The sequence below is a fragment of the Ochotona curzoniae genome, unplaced genomic scaffold, assembly GCF_017591425.1.
Source record: "Ochotona curzoniae isolate NIBS_2020 unplaced genomic scaffold, NIBS_Ocur_1.0 contig_883, whole genome shotgun sequence".
Taxonomy (NCBI): domain Eukaryota; kingdom Metazoa; phylum Chordata; class Mammalia; order Lagomorpha; family Ochotonidae; genus Ochotona; species Ochotona curzoniae.
Window position 1 is genome coordinate 17,572,108 of NW_024466599.1, and position 20,906 is coordinate 17,593,013.

The 20,906-nt window shown below is 43.2% G+C and overlaps 1 protein-coding gene across 4 annotated transcripts in view; it reads right to left on the minus strand.

Annotated features, from left to right (window-relative positions):
• The window catches only part of ASXL2 (ASXL transcriptional regulator 2), a 136,583-nt gene that overhangs the window by 81,194 nt on the left and 34,483 nt on the right, over positions 1–20,906 (minus strand). For all 4 annotated transcript variants that reach the window (XM_040992936.1, XM_040992935.1, XM_040992934.1 and 1 more), the window contains exon 2: positions 446–528. In XM_040992936.1, coding sequence (XP_040848870.1) covers positions 446–528 — 83 coding nt within the window. The remainder of the gene's footprint in view (positions 1–445; positions 529–20,906) is intronic.

Genomic DNA, 20,906 nt, shown 5'->3' on the forward strand with positions numbered 1-20,906 from the left:
AAATGGTTTTATTTGATTCCAGTCTGTTTTATTTGACATATTGACTGCTGTGTATATTTTTTTTATTTTCTCCTTTTGGGTAGACTTCCTAGGCTATCTACGTCTAGGATTAGACTAATTTTTAGCTGCTAATGACCAAGCCTATTACTTCAAAAGCTTAGAGTGATAGATGAAGGCTTGAAGATGGCTCCAGGCCTTTCTAGGACCTAAAGTGCATGGGCTTAAAGACAGCTAGCCTCTTCGTCAATAAGATTATTTGTAACTTACTTTCAGTTTTATACCTGTGCCATGACTTTCAGGCACCAAATACCTGACAGTTAAATAAATCAGAAATTATAAAAGCATTCATTACTAAATGACCAACCTACAGGAATAAAGCTTACTATTACATACTACCAAATACTCTAATTATTATAATTATTACTAATAATATTGAATAACTCACCTGATTTCTTTGAGTCCTTCTCTCTGGATAACTTGAAGAATTTCTTTATGACTCATGGGTGTATTAGGATATTTTTCTAAGACCTGAGAAACAAGTATATGATAATTAATTATTTTAAATATCTATGTAATAATGCTATAACCTAATAATTATATTCAGAATGTAATGCCTACAGTTTTTGTTCCTTAAATTTTGATATAAGAAGAAAATTAACCAAATATAAAGCAGTCTTCTCCCCCTACAGTCATAAGCAGTAAAGTCAAATACTGAAGTAAAAACGAATTAAGAAGACTATTATGGAACATGAAACTGTCTACTTGGTGCCTCCCTCCCAGCTCTGTGACCGACCATCAGTGCCTCAAGAGTATCCATTTCTGTTTCCAAAGAAGCCCAGTACAGCACAGATTAACAATAAACTCTTAAAACAAATAAATATTGTAATAATAAAATTTAAATGATGTTTATGCTCTAGTTCTGGTAAAGCCAGAGCATTTCTCACAGTAAATGCAATGAAGAACCTGGACACAATGCACAGCACAGCTATTTGAAAATGATGTTTGAAATGACAGCTCAGGGAGGAAGCCACCACTAGCCAGCCCAGCGTTGGTCTCCTGGGTTTGTTTACTGTAGTAAACAGCATGGACTCAAAGGACCCAAGGCGCTTACAAAAAGCATTCCAAGGCAAAAAACAACAACAAAAAAACACCACCTTTTTGGTGGTGTTTTTGGCACATTCAAGAGGACCTCTGCATTCCCCAGAGCAAGGAAAACCCCTGAGGCTTGTTTTTCTCTCTAACCGGCTCCAAGCAACGCCAGCACAGCAGCTGTGGTAGTGAAGATCCCCACAGTCCCTCCATAGGGACTTAAAACGCCCAACAAGGAACAGAAATGTCAGGGAAGTCCCTAAGACCAGCATGGTTTCTATCAATGCTTGTCACTGAATGAAATTGCAGAGCTACACAGTGAAAAACAGTAGCAAAACTCCCAGAGGACACTAAACATGAGGCCCTAGGAACCAAAAGTGTCAGGCAAAATGCAAAGATGAGCTCAGTTTTAGGAAGTGATACCACAAAGCTCTCTGATACTTCTGCGCCCTGGTGCATCTGACCCTGAACCACACATGGTCAGGCCTCCTGTTTCAACAGATTCTGCTTCTGTAGATTCAATCATCATGAGTCAGAAATGCAATATTCAGAGGGAACAAAACAATGTGAACATACTGAACACTTTGTGTTCTTGTCATTACTTTCTAATCACAACATTACAACTATTTACACAGTATCTACATTGTATTAGGTATTATAAATTACACAGAGAAAAGTCTACAGGAGAATAACACTAATTAACCGGTAATACTATATCATTGTATATAAGGTACTCAGCCATCTGCAGATTTTGTTATTGCACTGCCTGGAAATAATCCCCTGCAGTTACCAAAGGATAGCTGAACTATCAGGTAGATCAACATCTACTTGCCAAAATAGTCAATACGTGTGAACACAGGGAAGCCTGAGATAGCTGTCTAAAGGCTTTGAAAACTAGACACTGGAATCACAGTGCACAGAAAACAAAACAATTTTAAAAGAAAAACGTATCCTAGCTCCACAAGACAAAACAGTATCATAACATAGAATCAAAATGCCTAACACAGAATCCAAAATCACCTGACACGTAAAACCACAAAAATTTCAAGCAAGGAAAAAACAAGATATGCATGCAAAAGATTAATTAATTAATTAATTAATAAACTATCAGACAAATTAGAGTTAGCTTTAAATGAGAGAAAATTGGTATGTTAAAATTTTTCAGAATATCAAGTTGGGACAAGAAAGAAAAATGGTTTCATTAAAGGCTTAAGTGATTTTTTAAAAATGAATTTTATTTATTTGAAAGGCAGAGCTGGAGAGAGAGATCTTCCATCTGTTGGTTCACTGCCAGCTAGAAGCTTCATCTAGGACTCCCATGTTGGTGGCAGGAGCCCATGCTCCTGGGCCATCCTCTGCTGTTTTCCCACACATATTAGCACATAACCAAATTTGAAGTCGAGCAGATAGGATTACAACTGCAGTCCACATGGGATGCCAGTATGGAAAATGGTGGTTCCACTAAATGCACCACAGTGCCAGGACAAAGTTCATTTTTCTAAACTGTTTCTCTTATCATTCTTCTTTTTTTAAAAAAAAAAAAGTAATAATTTACTTATTTTAATTTATTTCAAAGGCACAGAAATAGTACCAGCAGGCAGGTCCAGAAGTTAGAAAATCAGAACTTCATCCAAGTCTCCCACAGGGTGGCAGAAATATAAGTACCTGACCCACCACTGCTGCTTCTCAGGGTGTAAATTAGCAGGAGGCTGAAACTGGAAGAGAGGCTAACAAAGACCAGGTACTCATTCAAAATGGGAGGTAAGGGCCCAGCAGCGTGGCCTAGCGGCTAAAGTCCTTACCTTGAACGCACCGGAATCCTATACGGGTGCCGGTTTTAATCCTGGCAGCTCCATTTCCCATCCAGCTCCCTGCTTGTGGCCTGGGAAAGCAGGAGAGGACGGCCCACAGCCTTGGGACCCTGCACCCATATGGGAGACCCAGAAGAAGCTCCTGGCTCCTGGCTCCTGGCTTTGGATCAACCCTGCTGCAGTCCAACTAGAATCACTGCAGTAACTTAAGGAGTGAATCAGTAGATGAATCTTTTCGTCTTTCCTTCTCTCTGTGGACTTAACTTTCCAAATAAAAATAAATCTTAAAAAAATTACTACTGGAATTTAAAAACACTGATACCTCAGAAACAATTATCAAATTATTTAGGGACTGGGCCGAGTAGCCTAGTGGGTGAAGTCTTTTGTTTTGCATGCACTGGAATCACACATGGGTGCTGATTCGTATCCCAGCTGCTTCACTTCCCATCCAGTTCTCCGATTGTGGCCTGGGAAAGCAGGAGAGCATGGCGCAAGGCCTTGGGACCCTGTACCCATGTGGGAGACCTAGAAGAAACTCCTGGCTTCTGACTCTGGATCAGCTCAGCTCTGCCCATCGTAGCCAATTGGGGAGTGAACCAGCAGATGAAAGATCTTCCTCTCCTTCTCTCTGTAAAATTTGACTTTCCAATAAAAATAAATAAATCTTTAAAAGTCTTTCCCTAGATTTCTCACTCATGGCTCCTGGCTTCAGATCGGTTCAACTCCGGCTGTTGTGGCCACTTGGGAAATGGATCAGCAGACGGAGTATCTTTTCTGTCTCTCCTATTCTCTGGAGATCTGACTTTCCATTAAAATAAACAAATATTTTTAAAAATTAAGTCTATCATTCTTCTTTCATTTATAAGTTAGAATTGTAAAAAAGAAATGCTTCCCTCCCTAAACTGATTGGTAACCTGAACTATAAAAAAAAGTGTAAGCAACTGGATTCAATCCTAATGTCTGCCCTTCAGCTGGTTTCTGAGCATGTTCCAAAGTTGACTAATGGTGTTGGGTTCTTATTTTAAGTATCATGTATGAGTGTTATGAATACTCTTAAATAAAGTAACATTAATTACAAATTTTTATATTTTTCTTTAATAACTGTACTTCCTCCTATGAACTGGCTATCAATTCCCTTATTTAAAAGATTTATTTATTTTTTATTGCAAAGCCAGATATATACAGAGAGGAGGAGAGTCAGAGAGGAAGATCTTCCGTCTGATGATTCAATCCCCAAGTGATTGCAACAGCTGGTGCTGAGCCAATCTGATGCTGGGATCCAGGAACCTCTTCCAGGTCTCCCACATGAGTGCAGGGTCCCAAGGTTTTGGGCTGTCCTCTCCTGCTTTCCCAGGCCACAAGCAGGGAGCTGGATGGGAAGTAGAGCTGCTGGGATTAGAATCGGTGCTCATATGGGATCCCGGCATGTTCAATGCGAGGACTTTAGCCGCTAGGCCACGCCGCTGGGCCCTATAACTCCCTTATTTAAACACGGAGTTATTAGAACATTTATAAAAATACTTTGAGAAACACATGGACTTCATAACTTCCTGCATCAAAATAAACTTATCTTTAAATTTCAGTTTGCACTTAGTTTTTCCATTCATTTTTAATACTGAAGTTCTTATTAAGTCCATGTATTATAGTTAAATGCTTTTATTTTTGTTCAGTTTATTTATTTTTATTATAAAGATAGATTTACAGAGAGAAGGAGAGACAGAGAAAGATCTTCCATCCCCTTGTTCACTCCTCCAAATGCCTGCAATAGCTGGAGGTGCGGTAACCCCAAGTCAGGCACCAGGAGCTTGATGGTTGTCCCACGCAGGTACAGGGACACAAGGCCCTAGGCCACTCAGGCCACAAAGCTGGACAGGAAGTGGAACAGCCAGGACAGTGACTAGCACTTGAAGGTGAAGGATTTGCCCATTGAGCCAAGGCACCAGGCCCCTGATTCTTTTTTTTTTTTTTTAATGATGTTTACATAATTCATCAGGGTAGGAAAAGTGGGTTTGATCACTGTTTCCAAAAAATCTATTTTTTCTTCCTGTTTCTGGAGGAAGGAGGGGAGATTAGGAAAGAAGTCATACCCAACCTCCCAACCACCCCAGTACCCAGAGATGGGGAATGGCCACCCAGTATCAACAGGATCCCAATGTGGCACACGCTCCGAGGGTTCTGCCCAGGTGGTTTTGATAGTTCTTAAATGTTGTACATCTTGCCGATCCTAGGATAAGGGAACCCTTCCAATGTCCACTGGATGGCATAGTTGACCTTAGAGTCTCCATTCACCCAGATACTTGCTGTCACCATTTGCTGGGGTAGCTGTCCAATTTGGTCTGTCCTCTTTCTCTGAAAGCCCCAATGGGCTGCCATTTCCTCCATGTGGGCCATATCCTCTATGTGGATCTAGGCAGCTATCCACTACTCCATCTTTTCCACTGTGGAGGACCAGTTCTCACAGGCAGACCCAAGAAACTTCCCCCATCCCCGCCACCCCTGGGGCTCACGGACCAGCACCCACCCACAGGCAGGCTCAAGGATCCAGGTCAGGCAACCTGGGCCCCACCAGACCCCACTGGACCTCCTCACCTCCCTGCCCCCATGGCACCTGATCTTTTAATTTCTTTGAAGACTTCCACATTTACATGTAGCTTCCCACCATTGAATAAAAACAATTTTGTGCTTTCATTCACATTTAATTGCTTTAATACTCTTAAGAAATGTGCATGGAAATGAGAAAAATGTGCAAAAACCTTACAGGGAGAAGAGGTAAAAACAAAACGGTCATATATAATCATGTCTAAAAATACTGTATTGAATTTTGCAGTGCGTGATGAATGTAAATAATACTTCCACCAAACATTTAGCTTATTTCAACCACAGGAGGGCAGTGTTCATCAAATAAAACATCATCACACTGGAACTTGTGCTGTACAGCATTTTTAGAAACTTGTTTACGACAACATGAATAACACAGGAAGAATTAACACTACAAATAATTGAGGTACAATTAAATAATTCAAAAACATGCCTAAGCCATCTATTTCTTAGTTTTCAGATTTTCAATTGAGCTAGCAAAACATGTTAAAAACTGCATTTCTGAGAATTCGAGGATGACAGAGGTAGTCACTAAGATTCTCCTCAAACTGAAGCAGTACGTTGATTTAAATTTCAATTCTGTTACTATTATGAGTTCATTGCAGATATGCAGGTGTGTACTATAAATTCTGCACAACCTACAAAACTTTATTTTACACTAAAAATGTTCAAAATAAAAACATTATTTTTATAGAATTGTATCAGTATTAAAAACACTCACTGTCCAAGTTTTCACTGGGGCTGATATTGTGAGATAACGGTCACCGTGATGCTGGAAACTCAGATCCCTACTTAGTGTCCTGGCTGCTCCACTTCTGAGCCAACTCTGCACTCTGGGAAAGCAGCAACAGGTGGCCCAAGTGCTCAGACCCTGCCACCCACGTGGGAAACACACATGAACCCTGGCTCCTGGATTCAACCTGGCCCAGCAGCACTGGCAGCTGCAGCTGCTCCCCCTCTGAAAGTGAATCAGCAGGTGGAAGATCTCTCCCACTTCCCTCTCTCTCTCTGTGCAATTAACTTAGAAATAAACCAATAAATTTTGGGGAGAGGGAGATCTAATTAGAGTAACCCAAGACAGAACAGTGAGGAGATGGGAGAGTGAAGCTGAAATTGATGCTATGGAGTCTGAAATTAAGACGCAAGGGGAAAAACCCAGGCAACAAATGGGTGGCAAGAGGGAAAGAAGAAAAACAGAATTCTTGAGCTTCAGAAAAGGTGCAAATATGACAAAAATCCTGGGTGGTCACAATGGCAAGAGGTACCTTGAAGTTGAGGTAACAACAGAAAGGCATTCCTTTTATTTAACAACATAGAGATTTTATCATTTTAGATTCCACTTAAGGAAGGAAGAAATCGTGCCTGAGGGGATTTAGCACTAAGGGGAATCAAGAAAGGGCAATACAGAGTTCAAAAAATCCTTGCAGGAAGTTGGAAGGAAATGGAGACTTGGAGTCAAGGAGTAATTACTTCTGTCAAATAGAGATAAGCAGGTTTCAACGAACCAACTTAAAAAGATACAAACATCTCTAGTCCATTTCAACATGACCTGCAAACAGACTCAGAGGCAGCAATTTTTTAAAAAACAAAACAAAAATAAACAAATAAAAACTCTCCTTATGTAAACATCTTACTTTTCAGCCAGGAGGATGCAGCAGCCCTCAACTACCAAACTTAAGACAAACTTGCTCACTGTGGGAGTTCTGGAAGCAGTACCCCTGGGGATAACAAGGAATTCAGCAGAGAAAACAGAGGCAAAGATTAGAGAAAGAGAGGAATGGCCTGGCCTGGCCACCTGGCAGGTATCTGTTGATCACTACCTCCAAGCTGAGCCGGCTCATCCGGGTACCCGCCTCTTCCCCTCCCAGCAACTTCACTCTGCAACTTTTCTTCAATGCTGAACTTTTTCAGGACATTCTACTCTCAAGTTCTATAGCTTTTGACATTCTCATCAAGGCTTCAAGAATAATTACAACTCTAAAGAAACATCACACACATTCCTGGCACAACTCATCATCCTGCATTGAGTGTGACTGCACTCTAAAGCACCTGTCTTCCCCACTGGCACTTCAGCTCCCTGACACCTGGAAACAATGGTCTTGTTTGTCTAGAGTTCCAACTATTTCCCACACAGAAGGTGAAAAACACTCAATAGTTGGCCCTAGTGCCATTGCCTGGTGGCTAAATCTTCACCTTGCAAGCGCCAGGATCCCATATGAGGACCAGATCATGTCCCAGCTGCTCCACCTCCCATCCAGCTCCCTGCTTGTAGCCTGGGAAAACAGTCCAGGATGGACAAAGCCTTGAGACCCTGTGTCCACACAGAAGACCTGGAAGAAGCTCCTGGCTCCTGGGCTTTGGATCAGTTCAGCTCTGGCCATTACAGCCACTTGGGGAGTGAACAAGGAGGAGGATCTCTCTGTCTCTTCGCTCTGTAAATTTGCCTTTACAATAAAAATGAGTAATTTTTTAAAAAAATAACTTCCCAATAAAAATAAAGCTTTATTAAAACAAAAATACTTGATGGTTGACTGGTGGAATTAGGCAGGCTGGTAGAAGTTTAAAAAAAGTCTTACAGGTTTTTAAAAAGTAACCTTTATTTAAGTTGACTGTAAATGCAAATAAGGTTATGAATCTGGGAGCAGAAACTAGAGTGTAATGGGTAGCTGAGAATATTTGCATGACATATCTATACAGAAAGGCACCTCCTGCCCTGATAAGCTTTTGTTAAACTTTTATTTATTTAACTTTTTAATTTTTGATGATGTTTACATAGTTAATTAGGGTAGAAAGGGTCTATCTAGGATTAGGGAAAAGTGGGTGAGACCACCATTTCCACATTTTCCTTATCTTCTTCCTGCATCTAGCGGGGAGGGGGCGATAAGGGACACCCAGCCTCCCACCGCCCCAGCACTCAGGGATGGGAAATGGCCACCAAACGTCATCCCAGGGTCTTGGTGATATATATTTTTTTTAACCTAACTGTTCCTTAATGTTAAAAAGCTCTATTAAAATTATGTTAGTGATTAATGTCTTCTTCTAGCCTGGATTCTTTTTATTTTATTATCCAAGAAGCCTAGATATTATACACTAACTATTCAAAAAAGAAATGGTTTTTAAAAATTAATTCCCCCCAAACTCTGAAGAACATAACAGTTTAATCGCTAATACTTATCTAGCATTTAAATGCCAATTACATTAAGTACTTTGCATATTAGTTTAATTTGTATTTTAAAAAATATATCAGGGTATACTATCACTCGATTTCTTTATTTTGCAAACTAGTGCAGAGGCCAGTGTTGTGAAACAGCAGTTTACCTCACGGGATGCCACCATCCCACGTGGGCACTGATCTGATCCCTCATGTTCCACCTCTGCATTTGTTTGAGGTTTTCTTTTTCCTAAAGATTTATTTTATTTCATTGCAAAGGCAGATTTACAGAGAGGAGAGACAAAAAGAAAGATCTTTGTTCTGCTGGTTTACTCCCCAAGTGGCCGATCCAAAGCCAGGAACCAAAAGCTGCCTTTGGGTCTCCCACGTGGGTGCAGGGTCCCAAGGCTGTGGGCTGTCCTCAACTGCTTTCCCAGGCCACAAGCAGGGAGCTAGATAGAGAGCTGAACACTGGGAACACAAACCAGCACCTACATGGAATCCCGGCACTTGCAACACAAGGATTTAGCCACTGAGCCATCATCCAGGGTTTCCACTGCTGATCCAGCCTCCTGCCAAAGTACCTGAGAAAGCAACGGAAAATGGCCAAAGTGAAGACCAGGAAGAAACTGCAGGCTCCCCTCTGGGCCTGGTACAGTCCCAGTCATTGTGGCCATTTGGGGAGTGAATCTATAGATGAAAGAGCTCTGCCTTTCAAACAACAACAACAAAAAAATCTTAAGAAAGAAAAAAAAAATCCGAGGCAATGAGAAGTGACTTTGCATCAGCACATGGTGAAAACCACTGTCACTGCTGTTATCCATCCAGTCATCAGTAAAAACCCAACTATAAGAGCCCAAGGGTCACAATTCCTCAACAAAATGAGCCATGCCTTCCAATGGCCTCTCCCACCATGAAAGGGACAGCACACAGATTCCAGCTGAACTTGCTGTCCTGTCCTCGCCTCCAGTGCCTCAGCCACCACCACTGTCAAGGACAGCCGATTACTCACACGAGTCCTATCAGCTCAAACCCTTTTTCTGCACAAGGGAGCATAGCAGTAGGCTCTGGGCTGTATTATTATATACAATGTCACCAAAAAGGGGGGAAAAAATGCCAAAGAACACTGGAATGCCACCCAAAAGGCAGTCAACACATCCTCAAAGCACAACACAGAGGTGAAACTGGAAGTAAGGATGGCTCCTACAGTTTCAGAGGCCAAATCAAAATTGTTTCCATCCCCAATAACTTCAGGCTCTGCTGGGATTAGAGACCCTTATTCCCAAAGAAAACATTTTTTATTAAAGACCTTTGATCTGAATCTGAAGTTAAGATCACTGCTGTTACTTTGGGCTTACACAGATAAACAAGTAGGCTAGGAAAGGCCTCATTACAATGACAGGTACAATTAACCCTACAGATCAACCTTGCAGGTTTATTCAATCTATTAGGTGTTTCTCCAGGCTTTCACAATTTGCCTTCCAACAGGTAATGGCAGCAGAAGGCAAAGACACAGTGATGGTCTCAAGCAAGCAACCAGATTAGCTGAAGTCTGGCCAAAGATGAGGGAACTCTAAAAGAGGTGGAAGTGGGGGAGACGAGAACTCATCAGGCCTGGAATCACTTGCTGTAGCATTAACCTCCTCCACTAAGCCAGTCTGTGACCACAGCCACTGGCAGAGGCACTGATAGAAACATATGCCTGCTATGGAACACCAACTGTGTGTAAACAGACTCAATAGAGTGTTTCCGGGTGGGTGGGTCAGGCACAGTAGTTAAGTTGCCCATAACCATACTGGTTTATCTCAGCTCAACACTTGCCTCTGGCTCCTAATTCCACTTTTTTTTTTTTTTTAATTTGTTTGTACCGTGCTTGCTTCAGCAGCACATATACTAAAATTTGTTTGTACCAATTTCTTTATTTATTTGAAAGGCAGAGTTACAAAGAAAAGAAGGAAAGGCAGGAGTCACTCCTCAAATGGCCAGTGGTGCATAGACAGTTACCAGGAGCTTCAATCAGGTCTTCCACATGTATGCAGGGCCCTAAGCAGCTTAACCATTATCTGCTAATTTCCCAGGCACATTAGCAAGGAGCTCCAATGGTAGGATGCCAGCAGGACAGGCAGTGGTTGAGGATGCTATACCACAGCACTGGTCCCCTGATTTCCTAATGCAGACTCCAGGAGGCAGCAGTGACGGCTCAGGGGCAGTGATGGCTCAAATGACCAAGTTTCTACCAACCACAAGGAGACTTGGATTGAATTCCAAGCTCCCAATCAGCCCAAGGGGCTACTGCAAGCATTTCAGAGTTTGCCCCAGAGTTTGGCACTCAAATCAGCACCCCAAAGACAAAAACAGGAAAATAAAATATTGATAATGCCTTGTTTAAACACTGAACTCAACCATAGCAGAAGTTTTCTGAAAAATTTCAGTGACAAAAAAATTGCTTGTCTCCTATCACTTTGGAGTAAGTTTTTTTTTTTTACCATTTTTGTAACAGCCCTAAGTGAGAGAACCCAACCAAAGACCAAGAACGGGGGCCTGGTGCAGTAGCCTAGCAGCTCAAGTCCTCGCTTTGCATGCACCAGGATCCTATATGAATGCTGGTTCTAATCCCAGTGGCCCCACTTCCCATTCAGCTCCTTGCCTGCGGCATGGGAAAGCAATAGAGGACAATGGCCCAAGACCTTGGAACTCTGAACCCGTGTGGGAGACCAGGAAGAGGCTCTGGACTCTTGACTTCAGATAGGTTCAGCTCCAGCGCGCATTGCAACCACTTGGGAGTGAATCAGTGGACGGAAGATCTTCCTCTCTGCTGCTTCTCTTTGTATATATGACTTTACAATTAAAAAAAAAAAAAAAAGAGGGCCAGGCTCAATGGCCTAGCAGCTAAAGTCCTCACCTTGAACATACCAGGATCCCATATGGGCACAGGTTCTAATCCCAGCAGCCTCGCTTCCCAACCAGGTCCCTGCTTGTTGCCTGGGAAAGCAGTCGATGACAGCCCAAAGCCTTGGGACCCTACATGGGAGACCTAGAAGAAGTTCCTGGCTCCTGGCTTCAGATCTGCGCAGCACTGGCCATTGAGGACGGAAGATCTTCCTCTCTGTCTCTCCTCCTCTCTCTGTGTATCTGACTTAAAAATAAAAATAAAATAAATCTTAAAACAAAAAAGAGGAAGAACTGGAAGAGATGACACATCCATACCCTGAATTCATACACATGGGTTCAAAACAGTAAAGCTCACTAGGAGGAATAGACTGGCAATACTTAGAGCCCAACAGGCCCACCAAGCTTTTAAATCACACTGGCAAAACTTTTTCTTAGATCTTCACATGATTTTTTGTTTCAGCTTTGTAAATTATTGAACAATATGTTGAAACATTCCCAGAAACTCACCAAAGCAATGCCCGGAAGCTACCAAGAGACAAGGCAATTGTTTAGGATGGCAGGTCCCCAGATGTCAAACAGAATCTATGTTCCCACAACCTTGCCCCAAATTGCCAAGTCCAGATAAATTCTCTCCTCTCCTATGAAATGTGCTCTCATCCACAATGATCTCCTTCCTTCTCAACCACCTCAAGTACTTCAAGTAGGTGATGGCAACAGTCCATTATTTATTACTAGTGGTTTTGATTATTTTAACCTCTAAGTGTTAGCTCCACTTATTCACTGAGATTTGATTCAAGGGAGAACTATGGGGCTGGTGCTGTGACACAAGGATTGAGTCTATATGAAGTGTCACTCTGAGCCCTGGCTGCTCCCTTCCCACCCAGCTCCCTGATGATGCCCCTGAGAAGGCAGTGGATGACAGCCCAGGGACCTTGATCCCTGACACTCATGTGGGAGAACGGGCTGAAGATACAGACTGCTGACTTCAACCTGATCCAGCGCTACCTGGGCAGCAAACCAGCAGATGTAGAGTCTGTCTCTCGCTCTGACTCCTTGCCATTCAAATAAAAAAGCTTTAAAAAGGAAAAAGACAAAAAGCGCTTTCAAAAGGAGGACTTCTAAAGCACAGGACAGCCAACAGGCCAGCGTTGTGGTGCAGTGGATCACCTGTGACACTGGTATCCCACAGAGTGAAAGTTGTTCCTCATTCTTGAAGCAACAGAATCAACAGCATTTCAGAACTATTGAAACCACTTAAACAGTGCCCGTGGAACATGCTCCACATTGGGCAGCCTGCGATGGCATCGGGTGGCCCTCCCAACCCCCCAGTACTGATGCAGTTAGGAAGCTGCACGCAGCTTCTCCCCTCCTCTCCCCACTCCCCCCAGATACAGGAAGAAAACTGGAAACACTGGTCTCCTCCATTTTCTACTATTTCTTGACCCTTCCCACCCTAATCAGCAGTCCACATGGGCATGTGTCCTCAATTATGTAAACATCATCAAAAATAAAATTTTAGGGCCCGGCGCGGTGGCGCAAGTGGTTAAGGTCCTCGCCTAGCACGCCCGGGATCCCATATGGGCGCCGGTTCTAATCCCGGCAGCCCCGCTTCCCTTCCAGCTCCCTGCCTGTGGCCTGGGAAAGCAGTCGAGGACGGCCCAAAGCTTTGGGACCCTGCACCCGCGTGGGAGACCCGGAAGAGGCTCCTGGCTTCGGATCGGCATAGTATCGGCCCGTTGCGCTCACTTGGGGAGTGAATCATCGGACGGAAGATCTTCCTCTCTGTCTCTCCTCTCTGTATATCCGCCTTTCCAATCAAAAAATAATAAAAATAAATCTTTAAAAAAAAATAAATAAAATTTTAAAACATTTTTTCTTCAAAAAATGGAGTCAAAGTTAGTGTCCTAGTCGTTCCACTCCCAGTCCATCTCCCTGCTAACAGCCCAGAAAAGCAGCAACAGATGCTTGGGCTCAGGAACCATGTGGGAGATGCAGACAGAGTGCCTTACCCAACCCCAGCCACTGTGGACTTTTGGGAAGTAATCCAGGGGGTGAAGAAGATCTCCTCTGCATCTTACTCTGTCACTCTGCCTTTAAAAACCAAAAGCACAAAGAAAAGAGACAGCCAGGCAGGCATACAAGCCAAGGAAGTGATCCCAACTTAGATTTCCTGAATCTCGTGTTCCTTGAGTTTTCTCTCTGCAGTTAAAGCTGCCACAATCGTAACACGCACCAGAAGTACAATAATTTCTATTTAAAGCTCTGATTCAAATATGAAATAAAAATGCAGTTTCTTTGACGGCCTTTCCATACTTAAAGATGCAGGTACTGTAAAAAGAACATTACCAAACAGTGAGGGAAAGTTGCAAAACAGAACGAAGAAGGGAGAGAAAACACCACATGCAGTCACTTTCTCGCACGAGATTGCTGAATTTCACTGCGACGACTTGTCAGTGTCAGCACTGCCTGGCCTAGCCCCTGCCCACGCTCACCGCCCAACAGCTCCTAGGGCCCCAGTGAGCCACGCTAAAGAGCCGTCCAGTCCTCTGCCATCAGAAAGCAGAGTTACTTCCCCCCTCACTAAAGTAGAGGGAGCTAAGAGGGCGGGAGGGGGTGTGATGCAGAAATCCCACCAGGAGCTGCCACTGGGTGGTGAACAATGTGAGAGCTTTTTCTCCTGTTTTTACCCTCCCATTATTCTCAATCATGTACAACCAATATTTTGACTTGTGGTTTCATTTCTTTTTTAAATTTTATGTAGTTCAAATCTTGTCCTTTATGACAAAAACCCAAAGCAATAATAATAATAATATTTGTGAATGTGACAACACAGAAAACGAAAACTTGGTACTGTGGAACACTAAGTCATTACCTACAGGGTCAGCATCCCATTTTTGTAACAGTTTTGAGACCTGGCTGCTCGGGTTCCGATCCAGCTCCCTTTTTTTTTTATATATAAGATTTATTTTATTTATTAGAAAGTTAGATATACAGAGAGGAAGAGAGACAGAGAGGAAGATTTTCCTGGATGATGATTAGCACTCCCCAGGCGACCATGATGGCCAGAACTGCACCTATCAGAAGCCAGGAACCCAGAGCCTCTTCCAAGTCTACCACACAGGTGCAGAGCCCCAAGGCTTTTTAAGACAGTTCCTTTTTCCTAGGATACTTTTATGTTGAATTTCTGGATACACCAGACTGTGGACTCTCACATATATACTCATTACCGAGGTATTGCCATATCAGCATAATCCTACTTATGAAAAAACACTATTTGTGGAGCCCCAGCACATTAGCCTAGTGGCTAAAGTCCCCGCCCTGAACGCGCCCAGGATCCTATATGGGCACTGGTTCTAACCCTGGCAGCCCCACTTTCCATCCAGCTCCCTGCTTGTGGCCTGAGAAAGCAGCTGAGGATGGCCCAAAGCCTTGGGACCCTGCATGGGAGACCTGGAGCTCTGGGCTCCTAGCTCAGCTCCAGCCGTTGCGGTCACTTGGGGATTGAATCAGCGGACATATGATCTCCCTCTCTGTCCTCTTCTCTGTGTATCTGACTTTCCAATAAAAATAAATCAATCTTAAAAAACAAAACAAAAACACCATTTGGTCACTCATTTATATGAAGTGCAAAGAGACAGGAAAGATAGCTCTAGCTGCTGGGTCACTCCCCAAATGCCCAAATGCTGAGCTAGGAACCAGGGATTCAACACAGGGCTTTCCACATGCACGGCAGGAACCCAGGTACTTGAGCCAGGCACCCTATCTCCCGCACAGGTGCATGTCTATTTAAAAAATGGAATCAACAATCAATAACTTCATAAAACAGAATGCCTCAAGCACAGATGGATTCACTGGTGAATTCTACCATTTAAAGAAGAAATTTACATCAATTCTCTACAATGTCTTACAGAAGACAAAGAAGAATATTTCCTAATTCCATGACGCCAGCATTAAAATATTACAAACCAATATCTCAAGAACACTGATGAAAAATCCTCAACAAAATCCAAAAAATCAAATTCAACATGGTAAACAGCAGCAGGAGGACTGGAAAATAAAAATCAGAATTAAAATACCACTAAACTGGAGAATGCAGTTATTTATTTATTTTGCATACTCAGTATGTACATTCACCTTCTGTATTCAGTAAACAGGCTGAAAGGCTACACATACACACACCATTAAATCGCCAGTGAACGAACACAGCCACACACACCCACCCACACCATTAAACTGCCAATGAGCCAACACAGCTGAAACTAAGAAAGCAGTATTAGCACAGATAGTTCCCCTCATTCTCTCTCACAAACTTTGTCCCCCAATTCCTCTCCACCTTTTTCAATTTTCCCATTCTTTCAGATCTCTACCCTCAAGTAATATTGTGACAAATACAGCAAGAGTAAGCAGATACCTACAACTCTGAAAGGAAATCTCCCCTTCCAATAGCAGCCGTAGTCCCAAGAGAATGAGACAAACCCACTGGCCCCCCTCCCCCTCTCTTGTTGCCAGTTGTTTTGGACCAAGAGGAGCCTGAAGGAAGTATACAGAAGCGTCTGGAAGAAAGTTCTAGAATTCTAAACAAAAAGGTGAAAGGAGAATCTAAAATGAACAAGAGAGTACTAGGAAGAATACAGAAATAAAGAACTCAGACAAACAACCCCTTAAATCTCCCTTAAAGTTATTTATGAACTCCTATAACAATGAGTGAGCCGCACAAAGCCTTGTCCTACAGAGCATAAACTTTGAGAACTTTGAGACAGACCGGACCAGCCAACTTTTTAGTGCCCCAACTGCTCAACTATGACCATTAAAAAATGAAAGCAGTCTCAGGCAACAAACAGGCACAGCTGTGTTCCAGTCAACTACAAAAAATAGGCAGTGGGTCAGATTTATCACAGGTCAGAGTTCTACCATCCATGGGGAAAGTCACTCCCTAAATCCAAGAGGAGCCACTTGATGGCACACAAGGGACAAATCGAAATAACAGTGCTAACAACGCTTTGAAAACTTAACCAACGCTGAAACCACAACCAAAAAAACCTGCTTGGAACCTGAGGCCCAAACCCAATCCAGTCAACTAGATTGCTGATACGACTATTAACATTTCCAAGTAAGAATAAGCATTCTTCAAATAAATGAAAAAATTAGGTTTAGAAAATAAAAAGAACCCTGCAGCACCCAACAGCAACTAGAAGAGGGGACAGACTAGATTAGGCCAGGCGGCACAATAAGACTGTGGAAGCCCAGATGAGGGGAGTCATGCCAGCCTGGGCCAAGCAGGGGCCAGGTACGTGAATCCCAGGGACAGGGGATGTGACAGGGCTTGGGTAGACTGGGTCAATTCATGGGGCCCACATGGGTGGTAGGGGATGGGTTCCTGAGCCCCAGGGACAGGAAAACTGGTGGGGTGTGGGTCACCTGGCCCAGATCCTGGAGCTTGCCTTCTAGGTGGGTGTTGGTTCCATGAACCCCAGCGTGGGGAATCTGGCGGGGCTTGGGTCTCCTGTCCCATGCCCTGGGATCATCAGCATACTAGGTGGGTGTTGGGTTAGTGAGCCGCAGGGATGGGGGAGTCGGCAATGCTTGGGACACTTAGCCCAGCTACTTAGACTTGCCTGCAAGAACATGCCCTATTTAATGAAAAAGGTGGAGCAGCAGACACACGCCCTGTTGTAAAAGGAGAATAAAGGCAGTACATTTGGTGCTGTAGCAGAACAGAACTAACTGGACAACAACCCCAAACAAATGATGACAGCAAATAATTTCAATGAATGGAGCCAATGGACACTGGGTGACATCATCCTTGGATCGGTGAAATCTGCAGCATTTCAGAACTATCCAAACCACCTACCTGGACAGAACCCTCGGGATATGTACACATTGAGACTCTGGGTTGATATGAGGTGACAGTTCCTCATCCCTGGGGACTGGGATGTGTGGAAAGCCGGGAGTGGATTTCCCCTGTTACTCCCTTTACCCCAGGAAAAAGAAGAAACAACACATGTGGAAGGAATAAATTCAGCCAATCTTCCCAAAACCTTGATCCTTTCCACTCTGATCCACCATGTAATCACTATTTTAAAAAATAATAAATTTTTAAAATTTTTTAAAAAGAAGAGAACCAAATGGAAAATTTAGAATTGAAAAATAAAATCTGCCTCTCTTTCTCTCTCTCACATACACACACACCCCTACAAGAGCTCACTGGATAGACTCCATAGCAATAGTCAGTTGAACATGAAAATGGAAATTATCTAATGACAGAATAAAAAAATGAAATTCTGTCCATTAAAGGACACATCAAGAAAACCAAAATAGAATTCATACAATGAAGAAAATATTTGTAGATGATGTACTTTATAAGTGCATACAGACTATATAAAAAATTTTATTAAATAACACTATAGGCCCCAGCACAGTGGCCTAGTGCTAAAGTTCTCACCTAAAACACCCCAGGATCCCATATGGACACCAGTTCTAATCCTGGCTGCTCCACTTCCCATCCAGCTCCCTGCTTGTGGCCTGGGAAAGCAGTCAAGGACAGCCCAAAGCCATGGGACCCTGTACCTGCGTTGGAGACCTGGAGGAGGTTCCTGGCTCCTGGCTTCAGATCGGCTCAGAATGGCAATTGCGGTCACTTGGGGAGTGAGCCATGGGACGGAAGATCTTCCTCTCTGTCTCCCCTCTTCTCTGTGCATGTCTGATTTTGCAATTAAAAAAATATGTGTGCGCATGTATATATGTGTATATATAACACACACATATATATGTGTGTTTTACAACCATACATATAACACTATAGGGAAGAATCAAGATGGCAGAATAGGGTAAGGACACGTTTAAACAAACAGAAATATTAGCAGTGTGAAGCAGAGAAGGCACATTCCAGGAAATAGAAGAGGACAGAACAACAGCAGAGGGATACCCGGAGACTGACAACACAGGAAAGCAGCAGACCCAATGGTGTGATGTTGCAGTGACGGATACCCCAGCAGCATTCAGCAAACGGCAATCTTTTTTTTTTTTTTAAAGATTTATTTTTATTATTTTTTCATTGGAAAGGCGGATATACAGAGAGGAGAGACAGAGAGGAAGATCTTCCATCCAATGATTCACTCCCCAAGTGAGCGCAACGGGCCGATACTATGCCCATCCGAAGCCAGGAGCCTCTTCCGGGTCTCCCACGTGGGCGCAGGGTCCCAAAGCTTTGGGCGACTGCTTTCCCAGGCCACAGGCAGGGAGCTGGAAGGGAAGCGGGGCTGCCGGGATTAGAACCGGCGCCCATATGGGATCCTGGGCGTGCAAGGCGAGGACCTTTAACCACTTGCGCCACCGCGCCAGGCCCAGCAAACGGCAATCTTAACTCCACCAGCAACAAGGTGGGAAGGGACATTCACTGAGAGCCCTGGAAGTGAACCCAGACCAAGAACTAACTGCTCGTCCAGTTGGTCTGTTTGATTTGACCAGAAGCAGAGATAGAGCAGCAGGTCCCAGACAGGCGGTGTGGGAACAAGGTGGATTTCATTAGCCCAGCCTGCCTCCTAGAGCCGAATTAGGCGCCGTTTTGTTTAAGGAGGCGAAGGCTATGGGACAGGACTGCGCATGCACTGAGCTGGGAGTGAACTCTTTTCTGACTCAGTGAACTGCAACAAGGAGGCATCCTACAAGTTCCACCCAAGACAGGTCTGGGCAGCCCTAAGACCTTACAGCCAGCAGATCAAGAACTCTAGTAGTGGCACATCAGGCGCCATTTCCTACGGTGTGGCAAAGAATTTAAGACTGCAGGGGACAGCAGTGAGTTGTGCATGTGCTGAGCTCAGCAAGAACTGAGCTCCATGCATTACTGAGCCCCATGCATTGCACTGGTCCCACAGGAAAACAACACCGACTACAGTCAAAATATATCCATGTGGCCTTCAGACCTAACGGCCAATATGTTCCAGGAAGATCAGCACCAACAACAACCTAGCTATATAGGACACCCATTGCTAAAATGACAGTATCAAATTACCACCTATTTGTACTAACCCTGCATGTTAACGGCTTAAATTCATCAATCAAACGTCATAGATTAGTAGACTGGATTAAAAAACAAAACCCATCTATTTGTTGCCTACAGAAGACTTATCTCACCAACAAAGATCAGCAGAAACTATATCTCAAGGATTTTGATTCTTTTTGTTGGCATCATCTTTTCAAAACACTTCTATTTGAATTCTTCAATGACTCATAGATCATACAGAAGCATCATTTTAAGAAGGTTCTTGATCTTTTTCATTTTTTCAGCGACACATTAGTCATTCAGTAGCATGTTATTTAATTTCATAGCATTGTAAATTCCTATTTTCCTTACTTTTGTTGATTTTGTATTGTGGCTTTTCATTTAAGGGAATGTATAGTAACTGTGTAATGGAGACTGTCATATCCAGCCGTGAGGATACAATCAGTATGCATCTCTACTTCCAGATAAAGATGGACTTCCAAAAAAACTGTTTACTATATCTTGACAATAGGATGCTGGACTCTCTGCCATTGTCCATGCCCACAATGATGGACATATGACTGTGTATGAAGAACCATACTATAGTAATAATAAAAGGGGAACTCAGAGAGGGAGGAAGGTAATTGGAGGGGATAAGGGAAATCCCAGGGCCTATGAAACTGTATCATAAATTGATAATAATAAAAAGAAGTAAAAATTAAAAAAAAAAAAAAAACACTATAGCTTTGGGCCTGATGCCATGGCCTAGTGCTAAAGTCCTCACTTTAAACACACACCAGGATCCCATATGGGCACCGTTCCAATCCTGGTGGCCCAACTTCCCATCCAGCTCTTTGCCTGTGGCCTGGGAAAACAGTCAAGGACAGTCCAAAGCCTTGGGACCCTGCACGTGCGAGGGAGACCTGGAAGAAGCGCCTGGCTGCTGGCTGGCTTCAGATCGGCTCAGCTCCAGCTGTTTTGGCCACCTGGGGAGTGAATCAGCAGACACAAGATTTTTCTGTCTCTTCTCCTCTTTATCTGACTTTGCAATAAAACAAAATCTTAAAAAAAAAAAACACCATATCTTAAAATAGGCAAAGATAGATATTTCTTTAAGGAATGTGTACAAGTGGCCACTAAACATGTGAAAAACCACTGAACACAATTCCTTACAGAAAGACAAGTCAAATCACACTGAAATACCTACTAGGTACCCATTCTAGGGCATAAATAAAAAGTGGGAGCATTGGCATGGATATAGAGAACTTCATACCCACAAACACTGTTGGCAGGAATGTAAATTGTACAGTTGATGTAATAAAACAGTTCCTCAAATGGCTAAAAATTGAGCCAGTCTATAACCTAGTAATTCACTCCTAAATAC